This window comes from Biomphalaria glabrata, chromosome 6, assembly GCF_947242115.1.
Source record: "Biomphalaria glabrata chromosome 6, xgBioGlab47.1, whole genome shotgun sequence".
Taxonomy (NCBI): Eukaryota; Metazoa; Mollusca; class Gastropoda; family Planorbidae; genus Biomphalaria; species Biomphalaria glabrata.
This window is the reverse complement of record NC_074716.1, coordinates 20,291,673-20,308,469: the sequence shown is the minus strand read 5'-3', so window position 1 is coordinate 20,308,469 and position 16,797 is coordinate 20,291,673. Positions and strand designations below refer to the sequence as shown.

Here is a 16,797-nt window from a genome sequence, read left to right as displayed (position 1 = left end):
CTATTAACAAACAACAGAACGTCACATTTGTTGCTGTCCCATAGACGTCGTGTTATATTACAACTACTTATACTTTTTATTCTTCTGTCCTGAAGTGTCTATAAGTTTAGTCATTTTACTAATGGTGTTTTTTTTCTATTCGAATGTGAATATTCGTAGAAATATGAAATAGTTTCTAAATGATTAAGTTTGCGATTGTATCTTAAGTTGTTTTTTTTTTTTTTTTTGGTACACATTGACATTTAACTAGCCTCTTAGCCTCATAGCCTCTTTAGCCTTGACCTCCACATTGAAATGGAAAACGTGACGGAATACCACGCTTGTATTCATGCTTAACTTTTAGTTGCATTTTCAAACTGTATATATAATGAGGGCAGGTACCAATAGATGCACATCATGACTCGCTACTTCTGAGGGCAGGTACCAATAGATGCACATCATGACTCGCTACTTCTGAGGGCAGGTACCAATAGATGCACATCATGACTGGCTACTTCTGAGGGCAGGTACCAATAGATGCACATCATGACTCGCTACTTCTGAGGGCAGGTACCAATAGATGCACATCATGACTCGCTACTTCTGAGGACAGGTACCAATAGATGCACATCATGACTCGCTACTTCTGAGGGCAGGTACCAATAGATGCACATCATGACTCGCTACTTCTGAGGGCAGGTACCAATAGATGCACATCATGACTCGCTACTTCTGAGGGCAGGTACCAATAGATGCACATCATGACTCGCTACTTCTGAGGGCAGGTACCAATAGATGCACATCATGACTCGCTACTTCTGAGGGCAGGTACCAATAGATGCACATCATGACTCGCTACTTCTGAGGGCAGGTACCAATAGATGCACATCATGACTCGCTCTGAACCGTTCTTTTGGTAATGCCAGGCTCGACCCAAACAGCCCCCTGACTATAACAATTGTAAATGTGAGAGACTTTCCTAATAATATTTACTTCGAACGAATCTCTGACTACATCAGTGAAAGTCAAGGTCATTTGTTAATATTGTCTTCGTTGCCTCAAACCCGAGTCAGATTTATTCGCTAGTCCTCAACGTCATTTCTTTGAGTTAGAAAAAAAAAAACAACAACAAAAGTTTTTTAAATTGCTATTTCTAATGCTGTAAGAAGGAGCCGAGGAGAAGTTCAAGAAAGTCTCGTGTGAAGTGTTTAGCTCAGTCAAAGTTTATAAGTGTAGTCTCCTTCTCTAACACCATTCAATAGTGGTCGCCTGGTGCCACTGAAGAACAGTTCACATTGAATTATCTTTCTTTTGCCTGTTATGGCTGCGGTATTTTTTCAAATGTCAAAACAAATCATTTACTCCAAGTTTATTTAATACATTAACTTGTATCTAAAGTATAAAGATAAATTAGCCAGTGTAATGTTGTCCCACTATATTATAGATCTAACCTTCTCCTTTTAAGTATTGATTTTTGAAAATTGTAAATAGTTGCGTCTTCAAATGCACAAAGAATGGAAGTCAGATATTATAATAAATGTCAACCAAAATAAATGTGAATTACTTACATAACCAAATATATTACAGCATGAACATACTTCAATAAAACAAAGTAATAAGACAGATGGACTACCGAATCTAAAACCTTTACGACAGGGGAGATGGACATGTAAACCTGTACGACAGGGGAGATGGACATGTGAACCTGTACGACAGGGGAGATGGACATGTAAACCTGTACGACAGGGGAGATGGACATGTGAACCTGTACGACAGGGGAGATGGACATGTGAACCTGTACGACAGGGGAGATGGACATGTGAACCTGTACGACAGGGGAGATGGACATGTGAGTCTGTACGACAGGGGAGATGGACATGTGAACCTGTACGACAGGGGAGATGGACATGTGAACCTGTACGACAGGGGAGATGGACATGTGAACCTGTACGGCAGGGGAGATGGACATGTGAACCTGTACGACAGGGGAGATGGACATGTAAACCTGTACGACAGGGGAGATGGACATGTGAGTCTGTACGACAGGGGAGATGGACATGTGAACCTGTACGACAGGGTAGATGGACATGTAAACCTGTACGACAAGACAGATGGACTACCAAATCTAGAACCTGTACGACAGGGTAGATGGACATGTGAACCTGTACGACAAGACAGATGGACTACCGAATCTATAACCTGTACGACAGGGGAGATGGACATGTGAACCTGTACGACAGGGGAGATGGACTACCGAATCTAGAACCTGTACTACAGAGGAGATGGACATGTAAACCTGTAGGACAGGGGAGATGGACATGTAAACCTGTACGACAGGGCCGATAGACTATTGAACCTGTAGGACAATGCACGTGAATCTTTGTGACAAGGCATATGTATCATTGAACCTCTATGGCAGGGCAGATGGACAATTGAATCGGTATGTTAGGACAGAAGGACAATGAAACCTGTATAACAGGGGAAATGGACAAGTGAAGCTGTGTGCCAGGACAGATGGACAATAGGATGAGACTAGTTTTTATGCACTCCCTCCCTGATATGCAGAATTAGTGCGAGCAAAGAGTTCGCACCTTGAATCTATTCAAAGTCAAACTGGTCTAGTTCTCTTCTGATCTACCTTCTCTTTGAAATGTTCACGTGTTTTTAAAAAGCTTCCTAAGACTCAGTTTAATTATCTAGTCGATTACAGAAACTGACATCAAAACGCTGCTGAAAACTTTTATTTCTAAATCAAATGTAAAAGACTGAACAGAATATCAAACAAGAATTGAATTTAAAAAAAAAAAACAAGAATAAGATGATCAAGAAAATAAATGAACATTTAGTTCAAGTAACGTTTAGATAAAGCGAAGACAAAACGTTTCTTATGGCTGCCTAGAGTCTTGTACAAGTAAGAATAAACAGGATGAAGAAATATCAACAAAATCGTGTAGACTCGTTGGTTTGTGTGCTTGTGTGTGTAAGACCGCGCGCGTATGTGTGTGTGTGAGTGTGTTGAGCTTATTATTCTAAACCTACTTTCTTTCCGCTATCATTGTTAGTGGAGTATTTTTTTTTTAATGTACGAAGTTACAATTTATTTATTCACTTGAATTTAATAGAGAAAAAATTTGAGCTCTTCGTTTCTCTTGTACTTAGAGTTAGTACGTATGCCAAAGTACACAGTACTTATACCAAAGTACACAGTCAAACGTGTTGCCGGATATGATCCGCAAGCCTTAGTTTGTGTATCACTGATCTAGTTCCATGTTCCCTTCTTGTTGTGGGAGAGACATTGAACATACACTACGGTCTCCGCCATGATCTAAGGAACATTCATGACTATCAACATTAGTCAAACGGTTTTGATTTCTTATCGCGACATACATACATACATATAAACTCCTTACATTATTCTTTATATATTAGAGAAAGAAAGAGAGAGAGAGAGAGAGAGAAAATAAACTTGCACATTCTTCATGCTGGAACCTAAAACCTGCCTAGGCATGGATCTCGAAACTACGCTAACGATTTCTCTAGAAATTTGACAATTTATGTTTTTGAAAACAATTAGAGCCTATTCAATAACATTGTAGTCTAAACTACTGACTTGTAATGTTTCCAAGTCTCGATCTATATCACCATACTAGAATGGAGTAGATTTATAAAAAAAGATTATATATGGGCGTAACCATGATTTTTTTGTTCGGCGTAGTGTGGTTTTTTTTTTTGGGGGGGGGGTGGGGGGTGGGGGGTGGGTGGGGGTGGAGGGAAGGTATCTATTACTTATGAGTTCTTGAGAGCGAAGTTTTGGTCTCGCAAAAAGTCATCAGCTTCATCAAGGAAGAAATGTCTTTTTGTTTTTCCAATTACAAAATTATTCTCAATTTTATTCTGTTGGATTTATTTTATCGTTGCCTCTAATTAATGTTTTAAATCACGCATTAATCTACCCTCTAGTTGAACATTGAGCGAACTAATGCAAGTGTGGACAATGACAGAAGTGTGGACAATGACAGAAGTATGACATGTAGACCTGGTACAAAATTGATTTGAACTCCTCTAGAGCTGGACATAGTAGAACAAGATATAGACCTGGTGCCACCAATGTGGTAGATGAATAGAACAAGATATAGACCTGGTGCCACCAATGTGGTAGGTGAATAGAACAAGATATAGACCTGGTGCCACCAATGTGGTAGGTGAATAGAACAAGATATAGACCTGGTGCCACCAATGTGGTAGGTGAATAGAACAAGATATAGACCTGGTGCCACCAATGTGGTAGATGAATAGAACAAGATATAGACCTGGTGCCACCAATGTGGTAGGTGAATAGAACAAGATATAGACCTGGTGCCACCAATGTGGTAGATGAATAGAACAAGATATAAACCTAGTGCCACCAATGTGGGGGATGAATAGAACAACATATAGACCTGGTGCCACCAATGTGGTAGGTGAATAGAACAAGATATAGACCTGGTGCCACCAATGTGGGGGATGAATAGAACAACATATAGACCTGGTGCCACCAATGTGGTAGGTGAATAGAACAAGATATAGACCTGGTGCCACCAATGTGGTAGGTGAATAGAACAAGATATAGACCTGGTGCCACCAATGTGGTAGATGAATAGAACAAGATATAGACCTGGTGCCACCAATGTGGTAGATGAATAGAACAAGATATAGACCTGGTGCCACCAATGTGGGGGATGAATAGAACAAGATATAGACCTGGTGCCACCAATGTGGTAGGTGAATAGAACAAGATATAGACCTGGTGCCACCAATGTGGTAGATGAATAGAACAAGATATAGACCTGGTGCCACCAATGTGGTAGGTGAATAGAACAAGATATAGACCTGGTGCCACCAATGTGGTAGGTGAATAGAACAAGATATAGACCTGGTGCCACCAATGTGGTAGGTGAATAGAACAAGATATAGACCTGGTGCCACCAATGTGGTAGATGAATAGAACAACATATAGACCTGGTGCCACCAATGTGGTAGGTGAATAGAACAAGATATAGACCTGGTGCCACCAATGTGGGGGATGAATAGAACAAGATATAGACCTGGTGCCACCAATGTGGTAGGTGAATAGAACAACATATAGACCTGGTGCCACCAATGTGGTAGATGAATAGAACAACATATAGACCTGGTGCCACCAATGTGGTAGGTGAATAGAACAACATATAGACCTGGTGCCACCAATGTGGTAGATGAATAGAACAAGATATAAACCTGGTGCCACCAATGTGGTAGGTGATTAGAACAAGATATAGACCTGGTGCCACCAATGTGGTAGATGAATAGAACAACATATAGACCTGGTGCCACCAATGTGGTAGGTGAATAGAACAACATATAGACCTGGTGCCACCAATGTGGTAGATGAATAGAACAAGATATAAACCTGGTGCCACCAATGTGGTAGGTGAATAGAACAAGATATAGACCTGGTGCCACCAATGTGGTAGATGAATAGAACAAGATATAAACCTGGTGCCACCAATGTGGTAGGTGAATAGAACAAGATATAGACCTGGTGCCTCCAATGTGGGGGATGAAGAGAACAACATATAGACCTGGTGCCACCAATGTGGTAGATGAATAGAACAAGATATAAACCTGGTGCCACCAATGTGGTAGATGAATAGAACAAGATATAAACCTGGTGCCACCAATGTGGGGGATGAAGAGAACAACATATAGACCTGGTGCCACCAATGTGGTAGATGAATAGAACAACATATAGACCTGGTGCCACCAATGTGGTAGATGAATAGAACAACATATAGACCTGGTGCCACCAATGTGGGGGATGAAGAGAACAAAGGTGAGCTTTACAAAACATTGTTGTAGGTTTTTCTAAATCACTGAATATCAACTCTGACCAAATGTTACTCTTACCTCAGAAGCTCAAAACATTCTTGAGATTTCCAAACGGAATTGAATATCACGAGACCTGAAGGTGAAGAAATAACAGAGAGAGAGCGAGAGTTTGGCGAGGATACACTTTGGTTATATATTTATAATGAATTAAGATAGCCTATAGAAATATCTGCTTCTAAATTAACAAATAAAATGTTGGAACATAAAGTTACCTAGCAACAAACAATTGCTGTTCCATGTCTCTATGGTTACCAGATACTAGTGAGAGGAGATAAGAAGGAAAATATTAAAATCTTTAAAATGAAACATTTTATATTCCACAATACACATAATTATCTTAACATTTGCATATTTGTTTTTTTTTTTAGGAGTGGGGGATGGGGAGGACTCTAATCCTTGCACATATTAAATGATAGAAAGAAAGAAAGAAAAAAAAAAGAAGAAAAAAAAATTGGTGTATATTGGAAAGTCAGATTCGAAGCAGGGGGGGGCGGGGGGGATGGGATGCGCGCATGAAGTCACACTACACACGTCTGTTTTAGATTCTATCACAGCTCGCTCAACCCCCAAATCTGTGCTGCCATGGGGTAACACTACCTATCGCCATTTAATGCAGTATGATGTATGAGATAATATAGTAACAAAACAGTTTCTAAACTAAAGCGAAACTATATCTTTAATATCTCCTAATATCTTTACCATTTGAATAAGTGAAGCGCATCGTGACGTAATAGATTCCATGGTCATCATCAGCACTACATTGTTTTTAGAACTAGAAAAAAAAATTATAATTAAATAAAAAAAAATTTTTTTAGAATTCTTCACACAATGTAGAGTTGTCTAACCTTACACAATAATCTAATGCTTGTTAAGACAGCTCAATGATTGTCATAACATTTTCTACCGGATCGAGATCTAGATTTGGTTTCTTTCGTAAAATTCTTATTATACAAATTTATGATTTCATAATAAATTTAAAATAAATGTTTATGCAATTTTTGTCTCATATTTATTTTAAAAGTCTACTCTACACATCTTTTGATATCAACGCAGGCTGTGTAGGTATCTCTAAAAAAAAAAAAAAATCCCACAATACATTACCAGCCTAAGCCTTGCTTGAAACACTGACAGGTTGTGTACATCTCTCTCCAATAAATTAATTCTTGAATTAAAACTTCTGGAATATTTTCGTACTCTTCTTCTAAAAGGTGAAAAAAAAGTTTCATCGATCTGCTTCAATATTTGGGAAGAACATTTTATAACACACAGACACAGACACGCACGCACGTAAACACACACACAATGGAGGGGTTGAAGGAGAACAACAGAAGAAAATGATTTCATGAGTTTTCTATTCAAATCCAAACCAAGTGACCATGAACTGACCTGTTAGCGCAGTAATAACTTCACAGGCAAGGAATCACCAAGCACATAACTATTCATTAATAGTCTAGAAATCATCTATAGATTCTATACAATATTTAAGTCTTATACAATCTTTAAATAATTAGAGAAGGGCTTATCTATAGAAACTTTTAACAATAAAAGAGATCTTCTTATCTAATAAAGTCTTTTAACAAATAGAGAAGTTATTATATAATAGAATCTTTCAACAATTAGAGTTCTTGTTAGAGAAGATCAAAAAGTTATCAATCATTGAGTAGGGAACAAACGCGTAACGTTCGATTTTAGCCTTAATGGACAAAAGTCAGCTTTTAAGAATATTCGTAACACATGATAATTGATAAGTGCCAACTGGCTATTGACAGCCATTTTAAAAAAATACCTTCTAAATCAGATAAAAGTGTATATTCACTCTTGGCTTTCTTGATCTGCTTCCATTCTTGTTTCCCTTTCAGACGTCTGCTCCAATCAAGTTCCCATTTGACGGCGTTCTTACTAGCAGGCGTGATTAACCTACAGACTTGGACGTGAGGGTCAGTTGTTAAGATATTTGTGACCATTAGATTAACATGGTCATCCACGTCAAGCAGTTCCTGGTCAATGGGACAAACAAAGAAATGAAATGTCAAACAAAGAAATGAAATATCAAACACAATGCCAAAATAATGAAAATAAATTCACATTTTCCATTCACAAAAATGTACCAGTCGTGTAGCTAAAGTGAAGATCAACTAATCAAAATTTGTATCAAATGTTCAAATCTAACGGATATACACGCTTTGACTAGTCAATTCAAAGAAATGTTTGGTAGATTTTTTATACACATTGATGTATATATAACTCGTTAGAAGAAATTTGTACAACGATAAAGTGTCATCTTATAATTTAAATAGCTCTAAGTTCTTGGAAAAAAAAACTGCACTGCCCTTTCACTTAAGACTTGGAAACTAAATTTGTATTCCTGTGTCCTGGTTTGGAATCCACGTTAAAGATGGGTGTATCTGTCATGAGAACAAAAGTCACGTGGTCGCTAAGTGTTTGGACATTGAAAAAGAAGAGAAAGACTTGTAAGAAGTGGACGTTTAATGAACATTGGACTCTCTCCAACAGAAGTTCAAGAATACATTCTCAAAGGTCGAGAGCACACAAACTTGTTTAGACTGGTTCACTATGTGAGCTGTACAGACTACAACCTGACAGTCACGTGAGTAAGAAACACATTTCAAGAAGGAAACCTACTTGGTGGTCTAGAAGAAATCAGTCACACGAATGTTTTTATTGATTGAATTATAATCATTGAAATGAAATTCAAGTGAAGATATTTCATTGACATTGAACTGTCGTTTGATCGATGCTTGTAGTCCGAAGGTTTAATTTTTCACTGCAAGAAACTGTTTGCAATGTGTCCACAATAACTTTCACAAAGGTAAAGACGAAGCTCAGATTGTATCAGCTGCTAGAGATATCCGTCTTTTTTTTTTTAAAGAAACGGTAATCACATGATCTTTGAATGTCTTTGATGTGTATAAGCAAAAATGTATTATTGACTAGTGAAAAAGTCCAATTTCCAGTATTAAATTGTTAGCACACAATATTGGATCATTTCAAGAATCTTCTCTACAATAAGTACGCATACTTCACTCACATACAACGGATCTATCCAGGCGAGAAATAAGCGACTAGGATTCATTGTACAGTATTATATAGATCATGGAGACTCCCAACTAGCGAGTTTTTGACCGGCACAATAAGAACGATTTAAAATTTCAAGAGAAATAACAAATATTAAAATTGTTTCATTCAGTCTACTCGCTTGTGTCCCTTATGAACAATATTTTTTTTAAAGCTATTTTTAAAATATATTTATTTCTGGTGTCCGGCTATAAATGTAATGTGATAAGAACTAAAGAAACACTGCAGAGTCACCTAAAACAAGGTTTTATTCAACTAGAACCACATAGGAACTGACGAAAGAGACTTGGACAGTAGCACACTACATCAATGTTGTGAACACATTCTCACGACGTTACACAAACATAAACAAATAGTAACTATTTCACCACATTCACCCCGCCTAGAATTAAAATAGCAAGTATAGCAAGTAGGCCATAGCATAAATAAAAAGAGAATGCCAGTGCCTGTAATACCATAGATCAATAAATAGTGTCGAAATATTAGTTTCTCTTGTAAACAATAGTGAATGGTGATACAAAGAAACCTAAACACCAGTCTTTGTAGTATGACATAAACAATGACTAGTTTCTGTTTTAAGCAATAACAAATAGTGTAGTAAGTAAACATGTATTTAAGTAAGTGAACAAGTAAACTCTAGTATCAGCAGCAAGAGATAAACAATGCCAGTTTATGTAGTCAGTTTTAAGTAGTGCTATAAATGAATAAACAACTCTAGACCCTATAGTTCGGTCTGGTTCTTCTCTCTCTTAAAATGTAACGGGGTTGACTATCATGTTCTACAGTTTGAGAGTCACGAGTGAGTTCCTGAGTGTCAAGTAGGGTATGATGGTTCTGTGTATTTTCAAGCGCTCGGAGGTCCTCAGAGCCTTCCAGGGATTTTTTCCTTTCTTGAATCACCGTAGGGGTGTTGACTACTTCCGTATTTTGAGCTTCTGGAGGATATTCATTATCCTCACCCTGAGCGAAGAACGAAGGTTCACTTGTTGTTGAGGATGGGGAGGGGGTGGGAGCCAAGCGTCTTAGAGAGACCGTCTTCTCTTTACCGCTGGGCAACCGTACCACGGCATATTGGGGGTTACACATCAGGAATTCGACTTCTTCCGTGAGAGGATCATACTTTGAAGATCAGTTCTCTCTTCTCAGCAATACTCGACCTGGGCTAGATAGCCAAGTGGGGATAGATATCCCGAAGGAGGATTTCCGGTTGAACGGGAAAACTCTCTCATGTGGAGTTTCGTTTGTTGCCGTAGATAGTAATGATCTAATCGAGTATAGGGCCTGGTTCAAGACAAGCTCCCATCTTGAGATCGGGAGATCGAGGTCTTTCAGTGCTAAAGTAACAGCGTTCCACAGAGTTTTGTTTAGTCGTTCAATTTGCCAGTTGCCTGAAGGATTAAAAGGGGTTGTTCTACTTGTAGCTATTCCCCTCTCGTGCAGAAAGGATTGCACCTCCCTCGACATAAAGGACGCACCTCTATCAGAATGAACGTACTCTGGCATTCCAACTAAGGAAAACAGCTGACAGTAGATGAGGACATATCGGGACATGGGTAAGCAAAGCGTGAGTACTCATCCACCATTGTTAATAAATATTTATTGTGAGTAGCAGATGGGAGTGGCCCCTTAAAATCGATGCTTACTCTCTGAAATGGTTGGGTAGCCTTGATGAGGGTGCCTGAAAAATTATATTGATAACAGATGTCATAATAGACAAGTAGGTCTAGTTACAAATGTCAAGGACACGGTGCTAGCCTGCCCTGAGATGACTGACGGGTCTTTGTTTACAGTTATCACTTTTGTTAGTGCTGAGCTGCTGCACTATTCACAAGATAACGTTGTTTTTGTGTGTGTGTGTGTGTGTGTGTGTTGATGAGGTATCTATATTAGCCAAAATGGAATCAAACACAGGCTAGAGATAATGAGGTATCTATATTAGCCAAAGTGGAATCAAACACAGGCTAGAGATAATGAGGTATCTATATTAGCCAAAGTGGAATCAAACACAGGCTAGAGATATATAAACCTTACATTACACTCGATTACTGTCAAATATTTGACCTTTCGCCACTATCCCCTGTGTGTTTCAATGTAGGTATATAGCTGGTAGCTACCTAGAAGTCACTGTGTGTGTGTGTCGAGTCAGGCTTGGCGCGTGGACCAAAAAGTCTGGGAGATAAAAAGAAAACAAAAATGTCTCCGCAGACTGGAGAGGGAGGAGGTGTTATTTTTTAGTTCAGTTTTAAAAAATGTTTTTTTGTGTGGGCGGAGAGAAATATAAATGCTATTATAAATAAATGAATAAATAATTTGCCGTTATTTTAATTTAAAGAGATAAAGTGATAAGCCGCCCCTAGCGCCGAAGCTTAGGTGGCGCCTAATTGAAGACAAAAACACTACATATGATAAATCGACGTTATGAAAAGGGGACGCCAAGGCGTGGTCAGCAGGTCGCGCTCCCATGGAAAGTGAAAAGTGATTGGACAAAAGACTGTCGTACATTGTTATGAAGATAAAAAGGTCCGCGACAAGATGTCTTACATTAAGAACACGAAGATGACGTTAAACTGAACACGTTCATTACAGACGTACTTGCGCTATTTATACCTCAAACATCCGTCAAATAATAGAAACGATTAGTCAGCGCTACCTCCTTCTTGAATAGACTTAATTTGACTTGCATGCTAGACACAAGCAGAAACTATTTCTCAGCTCGGATTGCAACAAATATCGTCACGTCCTACACTTATTTACTTTAACCTTTTTGACTTGCTCTTCGGGGAAAAAGTGCGCTGTAGACTCCAAGAGAATACATTTCTAAAGCTCAGAACGCAAGAAAACACTTGATGCAAGTCAAGATCTTCGAAGATAAAAAAGACTTTCTTCAACTAACAGTTATGGTTTAAATGTGGAATAAAGACACATATTTTGAGCACTGGATAGATCTCCCCAAGACATACAACACCACACTAGATCTACTCACCAAGACATGCAACAACACTAGATCTACTCACCAAGACATGCAACAACACTAGATCTACTCACAAGACATACAACACCACACTAGATCTACTCACCAAGACATGCAACAACACTAGATCTACTCACCAAGACATACAACAACACACTAGATCTACTCACCAAGACATGCAACAACACTAGATCTACTCACCAAGACATACAACACCACACTAGATCTACTCACCAAGACATGCAACACCACACTAGATCTACTCACCAAGACATACAACAACACACTAGATCTACTCACCAAGACATGCAACACTAGATCTACTCACCAAGACATACAACAACACACTAGATCTACTCACCAAGACATGCAACACCACACTAGATCTACTCACCAAGACATACAACAACACACTAGATCTACTCACCAAGACATACAACACCACACTAGATCTACTCACCAAGACATACAACACCACACTAGATCTACTCACCAAGACATGCAACACCACACTAGATCTACTCACCAAGACATACAACAACACACTAGATCTACTCACCAAGACATGCAACACCACACTAGATCTACTCACCAAGACATGCAACACCACACTAGATCTACTCACCAAGACATGCAACAACACTAGATCTACTCACCAAGACATGCAACAACACTAGATCTACTCACCAAGACATGCAACAACACTAGATCTACTCACAAGACATACAACACCACACTAGATCTACTCACCAAGACATGCAACAACACTAGATCTACTCACCAAGACATGCAACAACACACTAGATCTACTCACCAAGACATACAACACCACACTAGATCTACTCACCAAGACATACAACAACACACTAGATCTACTCACCAAGACATACAACAACACACTAGATCTACTCACCAAGACATACAACAACACACTAGATCTACTCACCAAGACATACAACAACACACTAGATCTACTCACCAAGATATGCAACAACACACTAGATCTACTCACCAAGACATATTTGTACAGGCCATCATCCAACAGTAAGTAAACCACATGAACAACTTCCTGGCCAGATTTGAGAAACTTGAATTGCTTACTCCCCTCCAAGAGGCCAAAAGATTTGCCAGGCAATTGTTGAAGCTCCAAATTCACGGCTGGAGTTGAAAGTCTTTTCACGTTCCAAAATGTCCGAGTTGCTATGACATCCGTTGACCAACGCCTGGCTTTCTCGTAGAAGTTTAGGCCTGGATCTCGAACTTTTTTAACCATTGCTTGTTGCTTTTCTATCTGTGTACAGCAATACAACACTTAGTTCAAGACATAACAGCTAGGATCAAGTTTCTATCTGTGTACAGCAATACAACACTTAGTTCAAGACATAACAGCTAGGATCAAGTTTCTATCTATGTGTACAGCAATACAACACTTAGTTCAAGACATAACAGCTAGGATCAAGTTTCTATCTATGTGTACAGCAATACAACACTTAGTTCAAGACATAACAGCTAGGATCAAGTTTCTATCTATATGTACAGCAATACAACACTTAGTTCAAGACATAACAGCTAGGATCAAGTTTCTATCTATGTGTACAGCAATACAACACTTAGTTCAAGACATAACAGCTAGGATCAAGTTTCTATCTATGTGTACAGCAATACAAAACTTAGTTCAAGACATAACAGCTAGGATCAAGTTTCTATCTATGTACAGCAATACAAAACTTAGTTCAAGACATAACAGCTAGGATCAAGTTATTTTTTATCCCTACACCAAATATTGTGTTAACATATGTACGTTAGAAAAAATGTCAAACGTGTAACATACATAGGTCTTGATCATTGATTGACACAATTTTGACCAACTATAGATTAAACATATTCACTCTTATCTTCTTATCTTATATAATACAGACGTTACTTCAAAAAAGAAGATGATTACGTCCTACGCGTCATGCATTCAGTCATGCAAATTAACCAATGACTTAAATTCTGCCAAGTCACTGGTTTTCCTGGCTAGCTCAGGCTACCCATTCCATGCTCTAATAGCACTAGGGAAGAAGGAGTATTTATACAAATTTGTCCTAGCATATGTGTCTGTTCCAGTTTCTTAATGTTTCTTGAGTTGAGGGGTCCCAAACAGAGGATGCATATTCTATTATTGGCCTAACCAAGGTTAAATAACATTTTATTTTTATGTTCTTATTTGATTTATAGATATTTCTTTTAAACCCTAATGCTTTGTTTGACTTTTTGATAAGATAAGTGGAATTAATTTGTTTTAGTTTTTTTGTTACTCTTAATAACTGACATTTTTCTGGGTGGAAAGACATTCTCCAATTTGATTCCCATTTCTGTAATTCATCTAATTCTCTTTGTAAAATTTCTGTATCTTGTGTTGTTTTTATTGTTCTATATATTATGCAATCGTCTACGAATAATCTGACTTTTGTTCCTGAAGCAATTAGATAAATCGTTTATGTAAATTAAAAATAGTAGTGGACCTAAGACTGTTCCTTGAGGTACACCTGAGTTTACTGTTATTGGTGTTGATTTAGAGCCATTTATTATTACAGTTTGTTCTCTCCCTATCAGAAAATCTTTAATCCACTGATGCAATGGAACATCAATACCAAAATATTTTTTTTAAGCAAACTTTGATGATGAACTTTGTCAAAAGCCTTGGAAAAATCTAGTAAGATAGCATCTATTTGTTCACTGTTATCTAAACTTTTTAAAAAAATCATCAATTAGTCCTATTAGTTGTGTTTCACGTGATCTATATTTCCTAAAGCCATGTTGGTATGGAGTAAGGACATTATGTTGTCTAAGTGGTTTATGATGTTGCTACATATTATGTGTTCTAGGATTTTACATGTGATGCTGGTAAGTGATACTGGTCTCTTTGTTTCCTGGGTCTGATGTTTCTCCACTATGATGTATTTGATGCGGTTAACAGAAATATCCCCCCCCCTTATTAGTTGATATTTACCATGGGCGTTGTCAACGTTTTGGTTTATTTTTTCATGTCATTCAGAACCAAGTTACATTTTTTTTTTAAATCAAGCAAAGTTCAAGCAAAGTTCATGCAAAGTTCAAGCAAAGTTCATTCAAAGTTCTGATTGTGAGTAAAAACAAGCAAAGTTCTGATTGTCGATAAAAAAAACATTAAGCAAAGTTCTGACTGTCGATAAAAAAACATATGCAACTCGAAGTATCGTATAAAGAAATTTAAGGGCAGGTCATGTCAAGGTCATCTGTTTCTATGACCAGCACAACAACCAACCGCCTTTTCTTTTCCCCGTTTAATGTCGGACCTAAAAATCCTGAAATTCAAAGTCCCAGTCTTCACCAAGATTTGAACCAAGACCTCTAGGTATGAAAACCAAGTGCTTTACCACTCAACCACCAAGTCTTATAGTCATAACAAAAAAAAAGAAGAAAAATGACTTGCCCCTTTTAGGAATACTAATGACTAGAAATAACATGATATGTCTGTCCATTTTAGGAATACTAATGACTAGAAATAACATGATATGTCTGTCCATTTTAGGAATACTAATGACGAGAAATAACATGATATGTCTGTCCATTTTAGGAATACTAATGACTAGAAATAACATGATATGTCTGTCCATTTTAGGAATACTAATGACTAGGAATAACATTTTCAAGATTTTAAAATATTTTTTTTTATTTCGTCGAACTATAGTTTGTTCACAAGTTGTGCCCTGCCAGCTTTGGGAAACCGATACTATTTGGAGAGGAAACTAATTGAAGGTTTGAGTCCATGACATGTATTTATGTCTTTGTTATCAAGCTATCTCTCAGTTGATACGTCTGCTCTCTTATGTCAATAAACTGACAACATGAGCATGGCCTTATGGGTCAACCTAGAGCTCTGTGATGTGTTCTTTGACAAGTGTTTTGATAGCTAGTCATCCCATGTGGTGGGATGATGCCTGGCATGAAAATAAGTTTATTTTCTATCTGATGACGTTTTGTTATCTTCTTCTTGTTGTCTGTAATGAGGAGATCAGTGCCCCCCCCCTGTTTTGCAGTATAAAGATAGCTATAGATCTAGTCTTAGTTGAGGTCTTATGGATGTCTCTAGGTCCCAGGTTGTTCCTGCAGTCGTCTATTCAACACATCTTTCAAATCATAGCAATAGGTATTCATAGTAACTTTGAACAAGAATTGCTACAAACACAAAAAGGTCTCTACTTTGTCTTCATTAAGAAGTTTCATACAAAGGATCGGCTTTTATATGCACAAGAATTACACTAGTGTATTCATTACCAAGCATAGTAGTGTTGTGTACATTAACTAGTGTATTCATTTCTCAAGCATAGTAGTTAGTGAATGGTATCCTGGTGTTTTGTCGTATAAATTGAATAATTTATTTTGACTAGTTTTCTTTTTTTTTTTTTTGTTTTAATCAAGCTGAAGTTTGGCACAAGCATCAATTCTGTGTGACAACACATTTCATTAGAATTTCAGAAAGATTACTTCATTAATTGTTGATTTAATTTAAAAAAAAATGACCATTAAAGCCCCAGAATTCCATCGCTAGGACTCCTGGGAACTAAGAATTACACTGTATTTTTCTTATTATTCAGTAACAGTAATATTCGCCGCCCCCCCCCCCGCTCTGCAAAGATAAGACAACCTTTCGTTTGTTTACTTGACTCTATTATCTGAACATAAAGTAAGAATGGATTGTTTAGATGACTCTATTAGTTGAACATAAAGTAAGAATGGATTGTTTACTTGACTCTATTATCTGAACATAAAGTAAGAATGGATTGTTTAGTTGACTCTATTATCTGAACATAAAGTAA

At 37.7% G+C, this 16,797-nt stretch overlaps 1 protein-coding gene across 1 annotated transcript in view; it reads right to left on the bottom strand.

The window, feature by feature from the left end:
- Positions 1-16,797, bottom strand: part of LOC106051067 (uncharacterized) — a 124,618-nt gene that overhangs the window by 105,528 nt on the left and 2,293 nt on the right. Inside the window, exons 2-7 of the mRNA XM_056032755.1 lie at positions 12,966-13,244; positions 7,673-7,883; positions 6,988-7,087; positions 6,586-6,658; positions 6,099-6,144; positions 5,905-5,959 (exon numbers count right to left, since the gene is read on the bottom strand). Coding sequence (XP_055888730.1) covers positions 5,905-5,959; positions 6,099-6,144; positions 6,586-6,658; positions 6,988-7,087; positions 7,673-7,883; positions 12,966-13,244 — 764 coding nt within the window. The remainder of the gene's footprint in view (positions 1-5,904; positions 5,960-6,098; positions 6,145-6,585; positions 6,659-6,987; positions 7,088-7,672; positions 7,884-12,965; positions 13,245-16,797) is intronic.